Source organism: Podarcis gaigeae (genome assembly GCF_964106915.1).
Source record: "Podarcis gaigeae genome assembly, chromosome: 3".
NCBI classification, from domain to species: Eukaryota; Metazoa; Chordata; class Lepidosauria; order Squamata; family Lacertidae; genus Podarcis; species Podarcis gaigeae.
Window position 1 is genome coordinate 4,732,544 of NC_139680.1, and position 25,157 is coordinate 4,757,700.

Below are 25,157 nucleotides of genomic sequence, written 5' to 3' on the forward strand. Positions count from 1 at the left end.
AGAAGGGCAACTCTGATCCTAAAATCTGCTGCCTTGCAGGAAATCTTCAGAAGAAGAAAGGGCTAAGGAATAAACCCTCTGCAGATCCAGGGTGGAGTTCCTAAACAGTTGGATGGTGCCTTATACGCCTCCTTCTGGCAACTCCTGCAGCCAAGCTGGTGCCAAACATATTGCACTGCTTTCATTTGGACCACATCAGTGAGGCTGAGAGAGGGGTCCTGTCATCTGGGCAGCCCAGGACCATCAGCCCAGGACCTCCAGGCTTACACACTGCCCAGGCTTCCACTCCAGCGAGGTAACAAACTCCATTGTCTCTCAAAACAGACAGATGCCAACAACAACAACCATATTTTCAATTTCGTTCCTAATGATCCCTAGCTTTTTCACAGCTGCCGCACATTGGGTCAACAACTTCACTGAGCAATATACTGTGACCCAAAAGTCTTCTTCCTGGTCCATCACTATCAGTTCAGACCTCATGAATATATGAGTGGAATTAAGGGTTTCGTTGTTGCAACTTGTTTCTGTTGAATTGCATTTGCCATTTTACTGCCAAGTCACTCAGTTTGGAGAGATCCTTTCGTATCTCTTCACCCTCACTTTGTTTTAACGACCCTGAACAATTTAAGATCATTAGCAAACTTTGCTACCTCACTGCTCACTCCTAATTCTAGGTTGTTTATGAACAAGTTAAAAAGCACAGGTCCCAGTATTGATCCTTTGGGGGGGGGGGGCTCCACTACATCTCTCCATTCAGATAACTGTCAGTTTATTCTCACTCTTTATTTCCTACAGCCTAACCAATTCATGATCCACAATAGGACCTCTCATCTTATTTCTTGACTGCTAAGCTTACTCAAGAGTCTTCAGTGAGATATTTGTCAAAACCTTTTTGAAAATTCAAGTATGTTTTGCCAGCTAGATCACCTCTATCCCTATGCTTGTTGACATGCTCAAAGAACTCTAACAGGTTCGTGAGACAAGACTTGACCTTGCAGAAGCCATGCTGGTTCTGCTTCAGTAAGTCTTGTTCTTCTATATGCTTGGTTATTTTATCTTTAACAATAAGATCCAAGGGTATAGGGCGGTATACAAAATTATTATTATTATTATTATTATTATTATTATTATTATTATTATTACTTTCCACAAGTTTTTCCACCACAGATGCCAAACTAACCAACCTGTAATTTTCAGATTCCCCTGGGTCTCTTTAACAACTAGTGTTATATTGGCTACTTTCCAGTCCTCAGGTACAGAGGCTGATTGAGAAGTCTCAGGTAGATGTCATACGGACCTGGATGTTTGTCAGTTTTTATTTTGCCTATTAGACCAATAACTTCATATCCCATTACCAGTATCTGCCTTAGTTCCTGAGACTCATTTCCTTCAAAGGTAGTTCAGGCACCATGATATGCCCTATATCATCCACTGTGAAGACAGATGCAGATGATTCATGCAACTTCTCCACAATCATATCCTTCCTTAGCACTCCTTTGACTCCCTTGGGGCCCATCTGCCTCTCTAGATGGTTTCCTGTTACTAATATATTTAAATAACTTCTTATTTTCGGTCTTCAGGTTTATAGCAATGCGTTTCTCAAATTCTTTTTAAGCATCCCCTACTGTTGGCTTGTACTTTTTTTTGGCCAAAGTTTGTGCTCCTTTTCGTTCTCTTCATTCACACAAGACTATAGAATCATAGGGTTGGAAGGGATTCCGAGAGTCATCTAGTCCCTAAAGAAGCCATCTTGCCTCTAATAGCATCTTTGTCTCTCCTCATTAACCATGTTGGCATCTTCTTCGCCCTCATGATCTGTGGTATCCACTCCAGTTGAGCTTCTAATATTGTGTTTTTAAAAAACTGCGAAGTGTTTTGGAGTGATTTCACCCGCCTGATGTTGTCTTTCAACTTCTTTTTTATCAATCTCCTCATTAGGGGGGACATTTCTTCTTTTGAAGTCTAATGTGACTGTGTTGGATTTTCTTGGCAATTGGCCATTTTCGCGTGCATTTAATTTACTAGCCCTTTGGTCATTGCTCCCAAGTGGCTCAACAACACTTACATCTCACACTATGTCCTGGGCACCACTCCAGGTCACCTGCCGTTCCATTTCATATACAGCAAAGAACTCACTTTGGAGGCCAGGTAGCACCTGTAGAAGTCTCCCTGAATAATGGGAGAGGCCAGTAGGCTTTTCCCATCTGGCTCATGAGAACTGAACTACAATCTCCATCATCCCCGGTGGGAAAATCATAATTCACACATTTCCGGGCCCAGATCTGAAGGAGGGAGAATTACAGGACTTAAAGGAGTGCTCAGATTGCAAAATTCCATGACACTGTGGTTACATTGATGAATGTAATAGGAAGTGCATTGCCAAGGAAAGGCATCTATTTCATAGGAGCTGAAAGAAAGACCCCATCTCTTGTCACCTTCTGGAGCGGCAGCCCCTATACCGCTAAAGTTCAGTATGCTCACATCTGATGCCCAGCACACGCAATTCTCTGGCAGAGAGAAATGCGGCCCCCACCCTTATCCCTTGGCGGCCTGTCTGCTCTTCTCAGCACAGAGCAGCCTGCTCTGCATATGTGAGTCGCTTCACCATATTGCATATCAGGAGCTGGCTGAACATTCAGGTGAAGTCTTTAAAACATGCCCAACTTGGCAAGTCTGAGTCAAGCCTCCCGTGCCTGACGTTTTAGTAGACCACAAACAGAAATTGCAATGTACAGCTGGCCCTGTCTGCTCTTTTTTCCTGCATCCAGACCTTTCAGCCAGACTCAGCATGGGGGTGATTTCCTGGCAACACAGAAGCATTTCTCTTCTCTGATGCACAAAACCAGGTTTGAAAGCGGGCTGGTGCTTCTGGTGACCTTCTGCCATGCGAGATGAATCATCTGAACTGGAACTCTATTCTTTGCTGACCCAGATTTCAAAGACAGCTCTACACATCATGATGGCTGTGGGAAACGCTACTGGGATACTCATATTTCCCGCAGCACACACATAAAAGGTGGATGCCATGCACAAGACAGGCGTCTAATAGTGGAAGTGTGGATTTGTAGATATGGAAACCTCAGCCTGTGCTAAGAAAGGTCCAGATCCCTTTGAATTCAGGTCCAGTCTGAAGTGTGATTTGCTCCCACCACTAGCTAGTACTCCCGTTCTAGTTCTTACCTTCTATCCACATTCAGTTTGGGAGGCATAGAAAACTACAGATACAGTGCTTCCCAGCAGGAAATGCCATTTCTAGCCACGCTCAAGAGGTTTGTTTCCAGCTGAAAAAATACTGGGAAAAGTGTCTCCTCTCTGTAGTAAGACCTCCCCTGTAGTAAGACCTCTGTAGTAAGCTTGGCCACCCCACCGCAACTAAACAGCTGAGAGTTCCTCAGAAATATGATGGCAATGTGGTACTATTAAATATAGAAATATTAATACTAATTAAGAACAGGTTTTGAGGTGAGCCAAAGGAAGGTGAGTGGTACTCAGTCATAGAGCATCTGCTTTGCATACAGAAGGTTTGGGGTTCATTTCCTGGTCTTTAATCTCCCCGCCTGAAATCGTGGAGTCAGAAGAAGAAGAGAAGAAGAGTTTGGATTTGATATCCCGCTTTATCACTACCCGAAGGAGTCTCAAAGCGACTAACATTCTCCTTTCCCTTCCTCCCCCACAACAAACACTCTGTGAGGTGAGTGGGGCTGAGAGACTTCAAAGAAGTGTGACTGGCCCAAGGTCACCCAGCAGCTGCATGTGGAGGAGGGGAGACACGAACCCGGTTCCCCAGATTACGGGTCTACCACTCTTAACCACTACACCACACTGGCTCTCCATAGGCAACACCAATGGTCTGACTCAGTATAAGGCAACTCCCTATGTTAATCGTTCTGTGAATGAAGTGTGATCTCACAGTGCTGGGGGAGTGGCCACTGAGATTGGACCAATAGTGTGCTGGTGCTGGTGGGGTTTCTACCCATTTGCTACCATATGGAAACCAGGTGCAAAAGAGCCACCACATTGGATCCACCCATGAGGCTGTTTAGCTCACTCGTTCATTTTGCAGCTGTGTGGGAATGCGCAAGAGGGAATAAATTCTGGCATCAGAGAGGATGCATGTAAAGGGAACATGAGTTGCTCTTACAGTCCTAGTTATAAATGGAATGTGCTATTTGGTAGATTAATGACTTGGCTAGAAAGTCAGAAGTAGAGCCAGATCTGCCCCCCGCCCCAGTTGAAGGAACTCTGTGGGGGAAGACTCAGCGCAAAGAAGCTTATATAGCAATTTCCTGTGATTAGTTATATTATCTGTCTTCAGAATCCTGCCTGCATGTTCTCACCCTCTAAGGAAGTGTGTTAATACATTTAAAAAATGCTGAGTGTTCTTCCTCCCCAAACTGTAAGGTTACCAGATTTTTTTCAATGAATCTGGGGACACTTTAGATAAATAAATAAACAAATACTACACGTTCGGGACGTTAATGCTGCAGCGATGGCGGCAGCAGAGGTGCGGCTGCCGCCTTTACCTCAAACACCATGTTTCTACTTCCTCCAAACCTTCTATCTCCTTTCTCCATGAGCCTGGGCAGCCCCTGAGTTGTTGGTTCTTCGGTGGTGGTGGGGAAGCGGTGCCCAGTGGGTCAGGCATGGAAGATGGAGAAGGAGGGCTGAGAGTGGTGCTGGCGGCGAGGCTCGGGCAGCGTGATGCCTCCCTTCCCTCGGAGCAGCCCCAATCCCATTCCTACTTGTGTGCAAGCAGGAGGGGGCCGGGATCCCTCAGCTGGGAAGGGAGGCTTCCCGTTGCCTAACTGAGAGATCCCTGCTCCCTCCTACTTGCACGCAAGCTCGGATAGGCAGCGTGAAGCCTCCCTTCCCAGAAGTTGGGAGGCTGCTCTGATTTGCTATGTTTCCCGGGGACATTAGATGAAATCCGGGGACATTCTGAGGATGGAATTTGTCCAGGGACTTATTCACAAATCTGGGGACTGTCCCAGGAAATGGGGGCATCTGGTAACCCTACCCCAGAGAACTTATATTCCAAAGATCCTCCCCACCCCTACCCCGACATCAGAATGCTGAGTTTGAAGAGAATGCTGCTTTCTTTCCCACCAAGTTCACACTAGCATGCAAAACCAGGCTTATTTCAGTCCTCCTCTCCTTCAAACAAGGATCTCCATCCACCATCAGTTCCAGCATGGATTCAAAGAACTAGGGGGTGACTTGCTATTATAGATGCTACATGGTTGGATATGACATCAGAACATGAAGAGGTTCACTCTAAAGTCAGACTAGAAAATACGATTATTGTTCTGGCAAGAACAGAAAGGGCAAGTACTAGTAGATATAATATATAATCAATACCAAATAACCTGTCAGCCATGAGCCTGATTCTTAATATATGTCAAAAACATCCACCATGTGGTAGTGCAGTCCATTGGCTTGGCAGTGCCTCCTGAAACATGCACCAAATGAGTCACCTTTCCTGAAATTGAGATATGTAGGTCCTCCTGAAACCAAACATGAAGGGAAAAGTGCAATGTATTTCTCCATCCTTGGCCAATCTAGCAGCAACCAATTAAATATATGAGTTTTACAAACTAGTTCTGCACTGACCTCTTTAAATATTGATAATAAACACAGCCCACCATCGAGATGTCTACAATCCCAAGCCTTTTTATGATCTGTCTCATGACTGGACAATCCTTCTCAAAGCTTGGTAAGGCACTAGGTTTTGGGAAGGTGGTGTGGGGCCCTCACAGGGTCCCAGAATCCTCCCATCTCCTTCTCAATGCCTAGTTGGTGCTTTCCCAGCTTTGGGGGCCTGCCAGAGCTTTGAACCTCCTTCTCAAACCCCACACCTCTCGTACCCAGCTTTAGGAAGGCAGTACAAGGGCTGGGTGAGGAGCGTCAAATTTTGGCCTCACACAGGGCACCATATTGCCCCAGTCTGCCACTGTTCTTCCTTCAGTTGTGTATTGAGGGAGGGAGGGCTTTGTCCTTAACAGTAATAATAGAACAGAAGCAAGGCCCTATGGCATTCCCTCACCATCCGCCCGCCCTTAGATACAAGCTGGATGACTGGGCAGAGGTCAGATGTCTCCAGTCCCCTCCCAGAAGGTTTATAATGGAGTGAGCTGCTACCTTTCATCCTCTCTCATAATTTCATAAGGCAGAATTCCCCACCCCTCAGGCAAGCAGCCAGCCTGCCACTCTGTATTCATTCAAATTACACTGAAGCCTGCACTACATGCAACCATGGTCTGAGCACACGCAGACCCTCAGTCCAGAGGTATAATGCTGCCTCTAGAGAGAGAAAATATATAGTTCTTGGAAAACGTTTTGCTTCTGGCAGCCGGAAGATTAGAAAGATAGGGTGGGGAGGCAAATAGAAAAGATAATGATTCCATATTTGCTGGGGAAATGGCAAGTGCAATTAGAATTGCCATCTGAGTTGTGATCAAAATTCTGATTAATTGCTTACTGCTGTTTCACAGAAAAGAAATTAGTGCGTATCTAATTGGTTTTACTGGCATGTACCCTCTGCCTTACTTCCCCAAATTTAAATGTACGAAATTCTGCATTGGAGTAGGGTGGTTGAGGATGGAAACCCACTCTGAAGGCTAGCTTCTGAGCTTTAGTGTATGTTCATGTATATATCTCAATTCATATTTTCCTGCACATGTGCTAAGGCTGTGTTGAGGCTTCATCAAACTCATTGTTAAATATCAGGAGATCAACAGCTGTGGTCTTTCCTGGAAAATGTGACCTGGCCACAATTATGTGTGTCCTGACTGTTCAGAAGCTAATTTAGTGCAAAATACAGCCACTAGACTACTAAGTAGAGCAATTAAGGAGGAGTCTGCTGGTGTCTGCTCAACTTAAGTTCAATGGATCTTATTCCTAGGTAAGTGGGCATGGGATTGCAGCACTGATCGCCAGTTTGCTTCTGGGCACCTTTCAGAGTGCTGCCCTTAGTCTTCAAGATACCTTCAAGACTTTCAACTCCCACATCCACCTGCCCAACAATCAGGGTCATTCTTCAAAGGCCTTGCTCAAGGAATGGGGCCTTTTCATCTGTTGTGCCTTGCCTTGGGACCACTCTTCATTCACCATGCTAACTTTTCGTTGATGTTCAGAAAGAAGCAAGATGCTGCTTTCTTTCCTGATTTATTGTGACAATTGTATGTATTTTATAGTTTGCTATCCAATGTATCATCAAGAAGAGGAAATTAATATTTTAAATACATAAATAAAATAAATTTGATTTTCATGCTGAAAATTGCTCTCAGGAATTATGTTTTTTCCCCCACAACAGTGAAAATTAATAATATACAGTGGTACCTCAGGTTACAAACACCTCGGGTTACAGACTCTGCTAACCCAGAAGTAGTACCTCAGGTTAAGAACTTTACCTCAGGATGAGAAAAGAAATTGCACAGTGGTGGCGCAGTGGCAGCAGGAGGCCCCATTAGTTAAAGTGGTATTTCAGGTTAAGAATGGTTTCAGGTTAAGAATGGACCTCCGGAACGAATTAAGTTCGTTACCAGAGGTACCAAAATGTATGATTATTTTCACTGTATATTTTAAAGAATATCTGAAGGTGTACCTCCTCATCCATATTCTTGCGCAGTTTGTTATACCTAATTGCCTTTTAACCACTAGAGTAGGACTGCAGAGGGTGTAATAAGATACTCGGTGGAATGCTAAAATTACTTTCAATAATTTTAGGGCTCCATAAGGTTTTACCATTAGATATAACTAAATTAACTTCAGCACGTATTTTTTTCATCATTACCAGAAAAGGGGAGAATGAATTAAAGCATCCTGATAATCAAGTATGTACTTCCTTTGGCTCTTGTCCTCTAGTGAATAAATTGTTAAGTTAATTTGTTTTGGATTTATGATGGCATGCTCTCTGATAAGGGTGGAAAAAGTATCTTCAGAATTCTGCTCTTATAGTTAGGTGTGTTTTCATAGTAGTCAGATTATTTGTTTCCCGTTCCCACCACTTGATCCTAGAAGAGAACAATGTTCTCTGATCAGTCTATAATTACCTTTGTTTTTCTCTCTCCCCTCACCCCATTCTGTTATCTTTCTAATCTTCTATCTGTATCTTTCCCCTTCCAGACAGCCTTATTAAATTCAGATACCTCCTTAAGAGGCTGCCTTGTCTGACTGCTTGCTCTGTTCATGCTGCATTGGAGTGAAAGAAATGGCACAATTTCCCACAGATTACTCATCCCACTGGTGTCTTCTGCTGGAAATGAACTAAATTTCCCACCTCATTTTCCCTTAACTAAATGCAGCTCTGTCAAATGCAGCTCTGGCTTGCTTTGAACCACTGGGAAGAAAATCAAGCAAAAAGCATTCAGGTTCATTATCAGCATCCAAAACCAAAACAATCCATGTTCAGGCATTTGCTTGAACATGTGAGGTGTAAAACTGGGAATGGGAACATACATAAAACCCTGACGCCGGGAGTGCAGGTGGGAAAAGAGTTTGAAAGAAGAGAGTTTTAAAGCATGTTCAGTTGGATGGGCTTGAAACCCACCCCAATTCCTGATTGTGCTTTAAAATCTTCAGATCACTTCAGATCATTTCCTGCCCAACATCTCATTTACATCTCAGCTCCCTGTCTAACCAGACAGCTCTGCTACTCTCCTATGAGACTTGCTACCTGACCTGTTGAACAGCTCCCAGCCTTGTTGGGAACATAAATTAAGCTGCACATCACTGGCGGAAATGGGACAAGAACAACTTACCTCTCCTGCTTTTGCTCCATTTTTTTTAAGTTTGAGACTTCAGATTTCTCTTCCAAATACTCTGTGTATTTTGAAATATTTAAATATTGGTAGCTTTGTGTTAGGTGTGGAGCAACGTCAGCCACAAATTACCACAAAGCCTGCTAGGGAAGTCAGTTTGCAATTTTTTAAAAGTACAAGCCCTCATGAAAACTCAGCAGTATTTTAGAGTGAATTTCTCCTAATATACAGCACATATCTTTGCATGCACTTTTGCCTAATATAGACATTTCTGCAAAGTGATTTTGTCTTAAACAATTCATTTTTGCATGATATTTTCACATTGTATGCTATCTATGTATTATTATGCACACTTTATCCCAGTGCATGAATTCTTATATAAGCTACTTGGCTGGAAAATTGCATTGCAAAATTCACAAAAGTGTGAATTTTGAAGGCTAGCCATGTTTCAGCTGGCAAATTGTTGCAGAAAATGCAAAATAAGTATGTTTGCCTATAAATACAAAGTGAATCAAATTTCTCCTTCATCCCTAGTCACCAATAAAGCTGCAAAACGCTTTCCTTTCAGTGGAAACTCTTTATGGAGAGTAATGTGAGCAGGAACCATTTCTTTGTTACATTGTTCCTTCTTTTTTCTCTATTTTTTCTAGCCTGCTTATAGAATTTGTTGGCACTGTCAAAATTGTTGTCTTGACCTGCACAATTTCTGTTATTCCTGCAGGTGTGGCTGTGAGTCTGCATAGGGATGGCTGTGCTTTATGAGTTCAAAGTTGATAAATCTTGCTGTGACAGGAACATAGGAAGTTGCTTTAGACTAAATAAGACTTATTGGTCCATCAGCATCGTCAACGGTGACTGTCAATGGTTCTCCAGGTTTCAGACAGGTATCTTTCTGAGCCCTGCCCAAAGATATCAGGGATCAAACTTTGAGCTTTCTGGCCGTGAAGTATGTGCTCTGCCTCTTACTTGAATTGGATGAACCAGGTCGTCCTCCCTTCCATTAGATTCACAGGCTCCTTTTGTGCTGTCTTCTATAGGAGGCTTCCTGTTCTGTCTTCCTCCCTTCAGACCCAAGCAGCTGAACCATGGATTCCAAAGCAGTTTTTCCACTTTGTCTCTTTGTGAAAAAAGGTCCTTGCCTCACAGCAATCATTAGTACTTTTTGGAATTCGGAAATTCAAGGGCCAACTGATTGTTCAGGTGAAGCTACTGTCAAAACTATGGGTAGAATTCAATGTTTCACTATTACAAATGTTCCATCTGCACAACTGTATCAATGACCCCCCCCCATTCCACCACATGCTGTTCTGGGGGTACTCCCAACCACCCCAGAGCCCATTTCACGGGCATGGGGTGGAGGGGAGAAGAGAGAAAGCCCAATTGTGCAAGCAGAAACCATTACACAGGACTTTCATTGATGGTGTTTGTTAGGGGAACTAATGCCCAAGATTCTTATTTTTTTTAAAAAAAAAAGCTAGGTGTCAATTGCAGCAATCCATGACAGTGTCATTAGCTGTGATCTTTAAGCGCCTAGTTTGATGCATGTCAACCCCCACCATGAAAGTGTTAAATTGGCTAATGAACTCTTAAGTCTTGTTTTAAATTGCTTTCTAACCATAGCAGGAATTTTAAGACAAAGACACCCTCCTTGGCTTGCGCCTGGGCTTTATAAGTTGTGGAAATTCATGATCTGGATCTTTTGTTTTAGAACTTTAGTGACATCACTAGTTCTGGAGCACCTTCACTCCAAAAAATGCTTCTTCCAAAAAAAATGCATCCTTATATGTTGAAAAATCTTGTGCCCTCCTTAGATGGATGGCACATTTATGAATTTTGCAAAATGGATGCTGTCTGCACAACTGACATCTATTCATAAGCAAGTAATATCCCAACCGCATTTTCCAAGGTTTTTGCAGGCATAGGTCCCAGAGAGCTTGTTGGACATGGAAACATACAATCTGGAAGCTGCTGCTGCTGCTTCTGCTTCTTCTTCTTCTTCTTCTTCTTCTTCTTCTTCTTCTTCTTCTTCTTCTTCTTCTTCACTCTGTGCACTCTGTTAGTGCCAAGAATGATCTCTGTGGCCCAAACTGCATTTCCTTACCTCCAGGGGGACACTGAATAGTACTTCTGCCTGAGAAGTGTGTCCTTTGCTACTTCGAACACTCTCAGTGTGCAAGGGTGGAGCTACAGAGTGTCAGGTCACAAAGTAGTAGATTACAGAGCTTTTGCAAACATCACTTTTCTCAGAGGTGTATTCAGTTGAGTTAGGGGGGAAAGAGCCATTAATTAACTTGACTTAAGTAGTCCCTGATGCAAGGCAATGTGACCTTTCCGCTATGTCGTATGCCACATGGAATTTGGCCTTAGTGTCATACTCAGCAGACACGTGCTGTTTTCGATTTGTTATAGGGATTGTTGAATGTGAAATTTTAGGGCAGCAACTGGACAACAATATTTGTGGTGACTTTTTAGTGGCATTTATGCTAAATAATTTCTTCTTTTTTTGAAACATGCTTTGGTGGATTTTGTGCAATTTCCAGTGCTTAGGTTAGTAGAGCTGATGTTTCGCATGGCTGTGCATATTCACACTGGAATTAATGCAATTAAAACTAAAAGAGCACAAATCAAGAATTATCCTCTGATAAGCCCAACTCAGATGTGCTTTCCAGAGGTGCTGAGAAGGCATATTGGACATAGATGCCCACTCCAGGGAGGATGTCACCATCTTTATCTCAGGCAATTTAATAGATTTTTGAGTATCTGAAGTTATTGTTGTTGTTGTTGTTGTTGTATTTGTTTTTGGGGTGATCTCAATTACCTTATCAAATCCCTAATTCAAGGCAGTTCACGTGTAAATCATATGCTCAACCAAAGCACAAGTACTTGGTGGGCAGACGAGTGAGGCTCCCTCTGGCCTCCTTGCCCTCATCCCATTAGGGCCAACAATGACCGTTCTTTTGAGCTGAGTGGAATTGGATCCATTAACATCAGGTTCCAGAAGGTAAGGCATAAACCGGTGGGATTATCTCCCAAGGAAGAGGATAAGAGTAAATCTGGTTTAACTTTAATAAAGATTTGAAACAAAATCATGAACTTGAATGATGAGAAACCAATTATAGCTCCTTTTCAGTGTAAATATGCATTTCCATTAAGAGCCTCTGTATCCCTTTCAGCAAGCTACTAATATCCCCATCCATTCTTTCAAGTGTTCCTGGGGTACAAACTAGTGTTTAATGAATGCCAAAATAAGCACTTGAGGGAAATTGCAAACAACTGGACAGCCATCCAATTATTTTAACAAGTACTCTAAACTTTTCTTATTGAATTTAATATTTATTCGGTAGCTTTCTCCTTTGATCTAAGAAGATTGTTATTTTATTGCAATTGTTACAGACTTTTTCTCTATTAACTCATCTTTCTGAAATGCACCATAACTTGTGCAACCCCTGAGGGGAGATATTAGTTATAAAATGCTTCTTAAAGAATAAGAAATGATAGCTCCATAAACAGACAACATTGCCTTCCATTTTACTTTATTCGAACAGGTGTCTTCTTTATGCAATATGCCGTGTGAAAAGCTAGTCAAACAGGGAGTGTGGTGAGTAAACCAATTTATCTCATTTGCTATGTTGCAATACCATGCCGTACAGAGTAACAGTGGCAACAGTTCAGTACTACATTTGTAAACATCTTTACTTGAAAAGTCTCAGGTCTTTTAATGGTACTTAACTTCCACCTAGAACTTTGTAGATAATTAAAACTGGGGTCAGATCTTCCTGCATTAAAACAGCATTTTAAGCAGTAGTATTGATTTCAAAAGCAATCCAGAAATATAAATTTAAAGTCTCTGTGACTCTTGCACCACTGTAATCTCACTGACTTTCAGGGGTTACCTGACAGTAAACTGTCTGGAGGACATTTCTGAAGTGTAAGTTAAACTAGACATGGCATTAACCTCACCTTTGAATTCCCTGCTTGAGATTTTGATTTTAATAAAATCAAAAGCAGCTCCAGAGGCCCCTGATCCAGATCAGGAGTGTGGCATGGTGGAAAGGACAGGACTGAACTCTCTCCACTGTCTTCCTGACACTGCTATTTGTCCCTCAAAGCTACGGCCCCTTCCTCTCATTAGAACAACATGAATATTGTGTCCATGTGTCAAGAAGTTGTGCGTATTTGCATCTGTCCACCATTCATGATTAATCCCAATTTTTCTATAGTCAGATATACAAATGCTGAACAAATACATGTAAAGTTGACCCCTGAAAACCATGCCTTCACTGCATAGCTGACGGTCTTCTATAATACAAAACTCCTCTTATCACACTATTATTAAATCGTTTTGAGCCATATCAAAATCTAATTACTGACTTGACACTTTCCCCATTTTGTTAGTGGGCTTAATTTTAGAGAAACCACCATAAGAAGAGTAGGACAATTCAAGAACAGAACAGACCTGAAATGAATTAGATCACCTTAATTACTTTTACAGTTTTATTGCTTAATTGGTTTTATTAAACACTGGCCAATTAACCTGTCAGAAACAGAGCTTAAATTGTAGACTGGAAGAAGAAGAAGAAGAAGAAGAAGAAGAAGAAGAAGAAGAAGAAGAAGAAGAAGAAGAAGAGGAGGAGGAGGAGGAGGAGGAGGAGGAGGAGGAGGAGGAGGAGGAGGAGAAGGAGATAGCTGTCAGAGAAATATTTACCAAGCAACACATGAGGGACCTTTCAAAATGAAGTGGTCAAATCTGGGAGGATCAAATGGGGCAGAGGCAACAGTGGGGGAAGACATTGAAAAAGTATCCCATAAGAGGGCACTTCCAGCTAAACGCATATGCGGAAGAAGATTGTATTGTATTTGAGCAATGGGTTAAGATAACATATTTTCTTTACAGGTAGGTAGCAGTGTTGGTCTGCCATAGTCGAAACAAAATATTTTTTTTCCTTCCAGTAGCACCTAAGAGACCAACTAAGTTTGTTATTGGTATGAGCTTTTGTGTGCATGCACACTTCTTCAGATACACTGAAACAGAAGTCACCAGACCCTTATATATAGTGAGAGGGTGGGAAGGGGTATTACTCAGAAGGGTGGTGGGAATGGGTGATTGGCTGATAGGTGTGGTGAGACCAAATGCAGTCGTTAACAGTTGTCAACAGGTTTACAGGAAAAAGCAAGGGGTGAGATGGCTAAAAATGGCTTTATCGTGTAAAATGAGATAAGAATCCAATATCTCTATTCAGACCAGGTCTCTCCATGGTTTTAAGTTTGGTAATGAGTTGCAATTCAGCAGCTTGCTTTATTTGACCATTCTTTATTTGACCATTTATAGACCATGCTTTCATATTAAGTATTGCAAAGCTACAAAATGTTTATATCTGTAACACATCTTTTAGTCATCTTTGAAGTAAAAGTTAAAAAGTAACTTAGTAGTTACTTTAATCTTTCAGTTGAGTTTTCAGCTCAAGAAAGTTTCCGAAATGCATTTAAAAAAGCAGGTTAAAATATGTTTAGAAATGCATTCATTCATATAAAATAGTACTTAAATCGGGGGGGGGGGGCACCATTGTAGTGCTTGCAAGTGCCATAGCACCTGCTGAGCTTTATTTTAATTTTTTTAAAGTAAGTCCCTTGCCCTCCTAGAAATAAAGGTGTTAATAAAATGTGCAGGTATCCTCCCAATAAAATGTGCAGGTATCCTCCCAGGTGATTTCTGTGAAATGAGCTGGCCTGGTTCCTGCATGTCAGGTTTATTTAGCCAATGGGTGAAGTGACATCGGGCAACAGGAATCCCTGGGGGCCTAAGGAGCTTCCGGTTTCCCCTCCCCTTTAGTGTACTTTTTCTGCTTCTGTTGTATTCTCTACTAGTCCTTGGGATTCACCATAATTTGCCCTTCCTTTTCCCCTACAACCAGGGTGCTCATCATTCCTGTGGTGGCTTCATCTGAGTTCAGTTATCCCCTAGAAGTTAATATCTGCAAATACTACTATACTATAGGTTCAGGTGGGTGTTAAAGACTTCCCTCCCCCAATGACAAATGTGAAAAATGTGAAAACTTTGCAGGGAGTTTTAGGCTTATGCAAAAGCTTATGCCCAGGTATACATTAAGATCTTGCTTATAGTACATGGTATACATGTTTACTGAGAAGTAAGCCCTCTTGTGGGACGCAGGTGGCGCTGTGGGTTAAACCACAGAGCCTAGGACTTGCCGATCAGAAGGTTGACGGTTCGAATCCCCGTGATGGGGTGAGCTCCCATTGCTCGGTCCCTGCTCCTGCCAACCTAGCAGTTCGAAAGCACATCAAAGTGCAAGTAGATCAATAGGTACCGCTCCAGCGGGAAGGTAAACGCCAGAAGTGGCTTAGTCATGCTGGCCACATGACCCGGAAGCTGAATGCCAGCTCCCTCGGCCAATAAAGCAAGATGAGTGCCACAACCCCAGAGTCGGCCATGACTGGACCTAATGGTCAGGGGTCCCTTTACCTTTACCTTAAGCCCTCTTGTGTTTAACAGGACTTACTCCCAGGTATAAGTGGGTGTAAGATGGCAACTTAGTCTTTGGTTTAAGGCTGTCATTGGAAAAAAACAAAATTCTTGTGCCATTAACAGCTTTATCTCTACAATCAGGACCAGAAAAGCATAGATGCTTTCACATGGTAAAATCTTGAAGTCATCAAGCTTGGGGAGCAGCAATGACCTCTCTAATCTTGTGTTATGCCATGCCCCTCACCACAGCTGAAGTGCATTATTCCACGTCCTCATTGCAGCCACCTTGTGAATGATGCCCACAGTGCTCTCAAAATTCAAAATGTGCCCGCTGGTCCAAAAAGGTTGATAAACTTTGGCTTAAATCTCTATCTTGTGATAAAATACACATTTAAATACATATTTTCATGCAGAGTTTATATTTAAAAACACAGATTAACATGGGAACAGGATGGAATGCACCTATGACACTGTGTGAGTGTGCTTCAGTCCTACTATATGCTGCATTGTAACTCACAGCCTACGCCTTGAACCTCATTCTCTTATCTCCCCCGCCCCTTCCCTCAATATCCTTTTCCACTGTGTGTGCAGGATGCAAAAAGCTTATCTGAAACATCCCATCTTTCTGAGGAACCTGGCTTCCTCAATTTCCTGTTTTCAGAACAGCTGGCTGCAAGGGATGGACTTGGGGACATTTCTGAGGAATAGCTGTCTACCTCAGTTGGAAGCTTTTCTGATTAGTCAGGCTCCTTGATTTGGAAACATAAGGATTTATAATAAAAAGGACACAGTGAAAACAGAGGGAATGAAAAGAAAACAAACCAATAAAGAACCTATCCTATCATAACATTTGAAATTCTGGTATTTGCTGGTCTTGGAATAGGTTCAAGATAAATGAAGGAAATGTGTATTTCATTAAAGGCTAATATTTGGAAGACAACAGAGAAAACAATAATGAAAGACTTCCAAATGCAGATATACAAGGGAGCTGCGCACAAAAGCTTCCTTCTCCCCCTTTCTCCCACAGTCTTGGTGTTACCCTTATGAGACGTTCATCACAGAAAAGGATACTTTCTCAAGCCATTAGTACCATTCGCCTGTAGCAATTTTTTCACAAATAGCTCCATGTTCTACAGTCCTTATTGTAATGCTTGGCCTGTGCTAGACGTCTCTGAACAATGCTAGCCACCACTGCTTTCAATGCCAGAGCACTGGGTGCTTCACATCAGACAGGCACAGGGGAGCAAACTTTATCCTTTACACTAAAAGGACCATAAGCGGTAATAGCTACCTCCATCAGAAGCCTAAGTGTAACATCATGGGGTTCCTCCAAAGAAGTTTAAGCCACAGCTCCACTCAAACCCATGTTAGTAATTCAAATGACAATGTCTGTAAGTTTTCCCAAATTAGCAGTACTTGTGGGGGCTCCTCACTCCATGTCTTGCCTACTTGGCTGCTGTTTCCCCTTCCCTGCTATCTTCTACAAGTTTCAGATAGGAATGGTAAGGATTTACTGTCACTCACTTCCACTTCTTTTGCTTTGTACTGTATCTGCCAGGTTCAGAAGCATTACTACTGAGCTGTCTGTCAGGCTCCCATCCTTGGTGCACACGTATGTATGCACCACAGGCACCATGAAAGCATGCTCTGCTGCTACATTTCTGTGTGTGATATAGAAATACATGGATAGGGGTTTTTTGTTCCAATGTGCATTGCTTTGTACTTACATGCAAGCTCAACAGTGGCTTTTATATGTTCTCAGATTTCTTATCAAAGTCTTGTTGACACATCCTGATGGCAGGGAAAGAGGAAAGCCTTAACCTTGTTCTAACATATCATTTTCATCAATTATTTAAATGCTGGGCATATGAAACTTCCTGGAAAATGGCTTGCTGGCTAAGTATGGAGAGAGGACTTCAGAACAGAACTTCAGGACAACAGCTAAAGGTAGACTACACTCAACTAACAAAAATAACAGTACACTTACTCTGCACAGTTCTATTGGTGCTGATATTGAAGTAATCATGAAATTAGGCTGCACAAAAAACAACATAATTTTCAGTTCTAAGCTGCCTTTCCATAGCTTCATTGATCAGACTAGCTAAAGAGGGAAAACAGCACCCTAGAAAGTAAAATGATCATTGCACAGCCCTTTCTCAGGCTTCAAACATATACTTGCTTACTGGGCTTGTGTGCATTTTAATTACTAAGAAACTTACCCGCTGCATGTAACAGCCTGCAGGCAGTTCCAAGTTCTTTGTACCTTTTATGAACTCATTTCTTTTATAAAGAGATTTGGGTCATGATTTTTGCTGACATTTTTTTTCCATGCTATGTTTCTCTAAAATCTCACGACAAGAACAATAAAACCGATTTCCCTTTCTTTATCCTTGCACTTTATTTTCTAGCCTCCAGCTTATTGTGGTCAGTAGTGATTAGCTGAGAGAGAGAATAAAACCCCAGTCACAAGCTGTTGATTCGATTCAGAGTATATTATTTAAGGCTTAAATTGATATCTATCTTTGGGTTCCTTTTGGCAACACCCATATAAAACAAAACAAAAAAAAAGTTTCACTGACTTTACGCAATGCGAGGACTGGCAACCAAATTCTCATAAATGAGAAATTCACATCTCTGTATCCCAAGGACATAAGGAGCACACCTTAGAACAAGAGATGCAAGTGACTTGACCTTTGTAGGATAAGCCACATTCATGTGAAGGGACAAGAAAGCCTCACTCGCAATAATACATCTTCAATCAGATCCCACAAAACAGCAATTGTGGCCAGAGTCAGCGTTATCTTTCTTCCATTTCAGGTACTTGCCTAGGGTATATATTCATGCCTAGAAAACATGGTGTCTTCCCAGCAGTTTGGTGCCATTCTGGAGAAGGGTGAATATGGGATATAAAAATTATACATATAGGATGGGAGGAAAATCTACTTCACTATCAGGTGAGGCTCATAGCTTCAGAAATATATCTCTCTCAGGATGCTTTACAACGTTTTTTAAAAAATCAAAACTTAAAGTAGCATAAAATAACCAATGCAAGAAAGAAAGAGTCAGTTGAGAAAACCAGATTAGCTGTATAAAAACATTGTGTGGAATGTTTTAAGGCAAGGATTTCTGCTTGTACAACAAAACATTATCACCCTCCCTCCATGCAATCCCTAAATCTGTTCTAGGGGTTCCCCAACCCTCAGATTTGGGGAAGGTGCAGGGCACATCCAAGGAGAGGGGGAAATCCCATTACACAAGTGGACATTGTTGCACTGATGTGACTCAACAGTAGAATACTACCGAATACCTGCCTCACATGGCAAAAGCCTGGCAAAAGGCAGCAACAGAGGGGACCAACCATACTTCACAGGACAAGTGCTCCAGAATCTAGGTGTGGCCCCTTAGAAGCCTCTCTCTCTTTTCCCATCCAACAGTGCTTCTGTGGTTGATAGGACACAGAGAAGAGAATCATAGAATCATAGAATTACTGTGTTGGAAAGGTCCCTCTAGTCCAACTGCCTGCAATGCAGGAATCACAGCTAAAGAATCCCTGACAGATGGCCACCCAACCTCTGCTTAAGAACCTCCAAGGAATGAAGGTCCACCACTTTCCAAGGGAGTCTGTTCCACTGTCAAAAAGCTCTTACTGTCAGAAAGTTCTTCCTAATCAGGATCTCCATTCTTCTAATTTGTATCCACTGGCTCAGGTTCTAGTCCTGCCCTCTGGAGAAGCAGAAAAGAAGCTTGCTCCATCACCCACATGACAGCTCTTCAGATATTTAAAGACAGCTTATCTTTTCTTATAAAAATATTTATATCCTTCTGTATCCTTGAAATGTATCATAGCTGTTTACAACAATATAAAACCATAAACTCATACAGTAAAATCATCATCTTTATCAATCACCTTTGGATGCCTCACACTTCCTTCCCTGCTGGAATTGTTTGAGATTGCACCTTCAGGGATCCTCCTGATCCTGGGGGATCGGCTGCCTGTGCAGGTGGATTGACTCCTATGAATCCTAAAGCCAAGCTATTTAGGACTTTAAACATCATCACCAAATCCAGAAACAAATTGGCAGCCAATGCAGCAGTTTCAGGAGAGGAGAAACATGATATTGCAGCTTCATTCTAAACCAATTGAAGTTTCTGAAGGCTCTTCAAAGACAGACTCATGGAGAGGGCATTGTAACAAATCAACCTGGGCATTACTAAGATCTGTGTTGCCATAGCCAGGTCTGACTGCCCCAGAAAGGAATGCAGCTGGCCCCTCAGCCTAAAATGGATAAAGGTACTCCTGGCCACAGCTGCCACCAGTGTACACATTCAGGTGTAAGGCCCACCCCAAGAGCATATCACTATTATCACCATCACAATCACATCAACATCTTCCCACTAATTGCCTCTTAATATATATTCATTAATACTGTATATAAATTAATACTGAGCTGTAGCATGTAGCAAATCCTGACTGGTTCAAGTGAGGTATAACTTCAGTGTACACACATCTCCATTAATACGGGTTATTTGAACTTGTTTTATATGCATGTCATTTTTCCTAGGGTAAAACATGACAGTCTTAGAGGAACAGAGGCTACAGCAAAGAAAAGGACATTTGTGATAAAGAAAGAAAACCCAAGATCTGTGTGCTTGCGATTGCCTCTCTTTCATACGGAATTAATGGTGGTTTAATGGGGTATGAAAGAATGTTTTACTGGAAACAATGAGGAACAATTGTCTAGCTCACGTTTCATTTCACAGGTCATTATTGCATTAAGAAGTAAATCGACCAAGTCCGGTAAATAACAGTCTGTGTATTGCTGAAAGCTTCAAACCAAACAATCTTAGCTCTCTTCAACTAATATCTGTCATTTTTAACCCTTGCAGAGATCCGCTGCAGGCTAAACAATTACTGTCTTCACCCACCTCTGGCAGGTAAGCATTATTCATTTTACTCCTCATCCCCCTTCTCCAGCAAACCCTACAAGGCTACGGCTTTTGCATTGTTGCTTTGTTTATTAGCCAGCCTAGCCAACTGTGTGTCTGGTGGCCTTGAAAAACAACACACATTTCAGTGAGCGCTTCAGGCATCTTTAAACAGGCTGCTTCCTCTGCAAAATTAATTGTTGCAAAACACAGCACTTATGTGTAAAGCACTGCACACTAACACTCAGCAGTTTGCTTGGGTTACAGATATGCCTGGGAAATTTAGGGGAAATGCAATTCTTCTTTAAGCCTGCACACAACTAATATCAGCAAGGACACCGCAATACCCATTAACCCGCAAAAAGCCCTCTGCTTTAACTTACTAATTCTAAACTGAGAATCATAAACCATAGCTTTCTTGTGGTTTGTCTCTCACTTTGTAAGAAACATGTTTTTACAAGATATTCCTTTGGCAATGGTTTCAAAAGTGTTCACCAAATGCAAAAGTCCTTGCTAAATCTTTAGGTCACCATTGGTCCCATTTGTCTTAGTCTATGAACTGGACTATGTACAGCAGATGAGTCCTTGTAATTTCAATTTGCCTTAAAAGAGAGGTCTAAAATTTAGATATTGTTTCTGTAGAACTAGATGTCCACGTACCCACTTTTGGCTCACTCCTCCACTCTGTCTCCACAATTCTTAAGCTACCAGTGCTGAATCAAAGCTAGATCAATGGTAGCAGGGAAAGGGAAGGAACCCCGTACTCTAAGCAGATATAGAAAACAGATCCCAATGCCGGGAGAGATGGGACTATTGCTCAGAGTGGCTATCACAAAAGGAAATTCACTTTTGAATAAAAACAGGTAATAAAATCAAATGCCCAATATATGGGCTGGATACATGAAAATATCTAGCTGGATACATTAAAATAATTAAAAGGAAGATCTATTATTATTATTTATTAAATTTGTATTCCACCCTTCATTTGTAGATCTCAGGGCAGTTTACAACATAAAATTACAATATAAAACCCACAAAGTACGTAATAAGAATAATGACAATGACAAACCAATAATCCCCCATCCCACAACACATTTGAACTGCCCGATTGGGAAAATACTAGTCCATAGCAACAACACTGAGTTTTCAAAGATGAAAACTTTTGGCCACACTGTAAGTTAAAACGATCAAGAAAATAGAGGATGGGAAGAACTAACAAAGGGGGTGTAAATGTCCTTTGGATTTAGGGCACTCAAAGTAGGAAGTTGTGATGTGTGTCCATGATCTGGACACACACACACAAATAAACATTAAGGGTCTGATGGAAATGATTGGACAATATATTTAAAAAAGATACAGGCAGAATTTACAGGTCAATTTAGAATTTTCAGGTGGGGAACGCAAACCCAACCTCTTTTATTTTTACCTTTTCTCCAATGACAATAGTAATAGAGTCACCCCCAAAGCAAGCTAAGGGGCACCTGTCTATCACTTTCTTGTGATATCACTTATAAGGTAAATTCTGTGGTTCCCTGACATTTGTAAACTACTGCCCACCAAACAATCTTTATCGCAATGCATTTGCATGAGCACACAGAACAATTAACCTGGTTTTAAAGGGCAATTTGGTGTGGCAATGACCACTGTGGCCATTATGTGATTCATAATCAGGTCACAGAAGGCAGCGGGCAGAAGTGTGTCTGTACCAACATTGCGAATTAATCAGCCCTCTAAGCAGCCAGAGACACGGATCCTTAGAGAAATGCCTTTTACCGGGTAAGACATTAGACATTTTGTTTAAAGATTAGACATTTTGTTTAAAGATTAAAGTTCTCTTTGTGCTTAATCAATTTCTAGGGCAGGATGGAAAATGGGATTAATTACCGTCCTTTGCATCGAGCTCCCATACTGCAGAAGTCATAAACGATGCAACTTTTCTGTTAAAATGGCTGCCATCAGCAGCAGCATGCTCAAGAGATGCTAATTGTAATTAAAGAGTTTATTTGGAATCACAGAACAGAGTCTTAATCAGGACGAGAACAGAGCCTCACCGCATGCACTTGCGGCACACGGCTGTGTAACAGAATGGTTCTTTTTAAACAGGCAGTTTGGTTTAAAAGGTTTGAGCAGGGTGTTATGCCGGGGGGCCTAGCATTTTCTCCTCTGTGGGATTCAAGCGAAATCTTATTAGGTCAATTGTTTAGAAAGCATCTCACATTAGGGATTTCAAAGCACTTGTGAAAAGTGAATAAAATTACCCTGCTCTGCTGAAGAATAAACATGGACCACGCTGCCATTAATGCACATAAAGGTTATGCTGAATTAATTTATTTGCCCTGAAACAAGGGCAGACAAGATACACACAACTGGAAGTCGTGGTACCCCTAAATCAGGCTTCCTCAGCCTCGGCCCTCCAGATGTTTTCGGCCTACAACTCCCATGATCCCTAGCTAGCAGGACCAGTGGTCAAGGATGATGGGAATTGTAGTCTCAAAACATCTGGAGGGCCAAGCTTGAGGAAGCCTGCTTCAAATCCTTTTATTGTCATGCAGCTATCTTTCTTAAACCAGCACAAAATATAAGTTCAGAAGCAGTTGCCTTCAGACGGCCAAAGTGGGACTGGACTGCCTTATTGCTCTTGCGACTTACCAGACTTCTCAGCCTTATTGTGTGGTTCTTGCATGCAACTTACCAGCATCCAAACACGGTTGTTCTGTTTCAAACTCTGATTTGGGGAAGACAGACACAGGTGGATTCAGTCTCAAGGCACTTCCATCCAAATCTTTGAAAAGAGCTTTTCCTGAGCTCTCACAGATCACAGCAACACATGATTCATTTGATTCATTTTCTCTGACAAACAAAACAAACAAATATCATAGTTGAGAAAAAAAACCACCCTGAACTCAACTCAGAGAATTTTCCCACTATCGACAGGCACATTATTTAAACAGTGGGTAGCATGAAAGTGATAGAAACAGACAAAAATTCTTCTATACAAATGGATGCTACTGTTTCGCCAGTTGTTTAAGTTTTCATGTTTGTCTTCTGCCTATGTGTGAACCTGAAGCTCAGCAATATTTCTAGCTAGTAACACGTAAGTTTCAAGAGCTCAGATTTGAAAAAGATGTATTAAATGAAGTATGAATCTAGAGTCATGCAGAGATAACGCATCATTTCATATACCAGTATATTTTTACTCAGACCCAGAACAATACAAAACAAAATTGGAGTCACAAGTGGGTTAACAGTGGCCTCATTCAGACATAAAGTTAAATCATGGTTTAGAGCTACATGAATAAGCCCTTCTGGCATGCTCCTTGCTCCCACTGTCTGATACACAGGCACAGTTGGGAGGAAGATTCTGGCAGCATTTACTTTCAGGCTATGGACACATTTGTAGCTTGAAACAAAGTGAGGTAGTTTCTTCCGCACTACATTTCAAGTCACATTCTTATTTTGCTGTCCAGATCAGAGGGGAGCGGCAGGGGATGTATTCACCTGATGCCCATTATTTGTTTTTCTTCCCTACAATGAACGCCAATTCACTGAAGCTGTCACATGTACATGCAAAAGACCTGTCTGAAATATATACAACTTTTCCACTTCCAGATCAGATGGAAGCTGGTTTGAGGTAAAATGCTTTAAACAGGAGAATTCCCAAGAGGTTACTCAGCTTAAGTGGTGAAGCAATGGTGATGGGTGCCCAGCCTCCTTGCCCCTGAATCCATAGCTGTCAGTTTACAGATTTGAAAATAAGGGACCAGCAGCCTCGAAAATAAGGGATCAGCAGCCAAAATAAGGGATTTTCAGAGCACAGGTAGGTTCAACTTCTGGGCTCCTCCGAGCCAAAGGCAGAAAGCCCAGCCAGCGGCCAAACGAAGCCTCAAGCGGTGGTTCCCACAGCACAGCAACCCGGAAAAGGGGATGCAGCAAGGGAAACCACCATCACCTCTCCGCTGGGAAGCGCTGAGCAAAGGTGATTCCCCAGGCAACGTGGCCGATCGACATAAGGCATGCAAGCTCCACCCCCCAGTCGTTCTTAGACTCCTTATTGGGTGAGCAATGCAGCCAAGCAACACATCGGAGCCTTCCTCCTCCCTGGCCGGCAGGGAGGGAGGGAGAGGAGCTGCTTCCTTTGAAACCCGGGAAATTTAAGGGACATCATCAATAAGGGACAGCAGCGGGACACGGCGCTGGGATAAGGGAGTTTCCCGCCAAATAAGGGGCACTTGACAGCTATGCCTGAATCACAGCTTGTCTAAACTGAAGTAGGCCTGGTGCTTGGCCCTTCCTATGGTGCTGAAACACAGTCCCTGGTTCAAAAGAAATGGGAAGCTCTGATTTGCTAAGAGTGGAATCAAAAGCTTCCTCAAGTTCACTGCAGTTCATTCATGCAGCATTAAGTCATGATTTAGCATTACACTCAAACATAACCAGTTGCCTAAATTTATTTCCTTTGGAAATTAAAGAGTATGTGCCTAGCCCTTGGGTTTGTTTTGGTCTGGATCTCTAACTTGACCTTTTCCTGCCACTCCTGAGGTATAAACTCAAACTCATCATAAGCAGACCAGTCCATGTAGAAGGCATTGCATGTACAGTCATACCTTGGAAGTCGAAGAGCTTTGTTACCAAACGTTTTGGCTCCCAAACATTGCAAACTCGGAAGTGACTGTTCCTGTTTGCAAACTATTTTTAGAAGCTGAATGTCCAATGGGGCTATCACGGCATCCAGTTGGCTATAGGAGTTTCCTGCAGCCAATCAGAAGCCGCAATTTGGTTTTTGAACGTTTTGGAAGTCAAACGGACTTCCAGAATGGATTCTGTTTGGTTTCCAAGGTACGACTCTATTAGAAACAAGCCAAGGCTCCTAAACAGGGAATCCTAGAATCTCTGACTTTGCTAAAGGAGCTAGAGAACCTCTAACAAATAAATATGTGCACCCTTCACTAAATTACATTTTCCAAAATGCTTTGAACAGGAAGCCAAAA

General features: G+C 42.1%; 1 protein-coding gene across 2 annotated transcripts in view; it reads right to left on the minus strand.

Moving 5' to 3' along the window:
- PKHD1 (PKHD1 ciliary IPT domain containing fibrocystin/polyductin) overlaps positions 1–25,157 on the minus strand; it is a 242,753-nt gene that overhangs the window by 39,287 nt on the left and 178,309 nt on the right. For both annotated transcript variants that reach the window (XM_083729646.1, XM_083729647.1), the window contains one exon: positions 22,862–23,019. In XM_083729646.1, the coding sequence (XP_083585772.1) occupies positions 22,862–23,019 (158 nt within the window). The remainder of the gene's footprint in view (positions 1–22,861; positions 23,020–25,157) is intronic.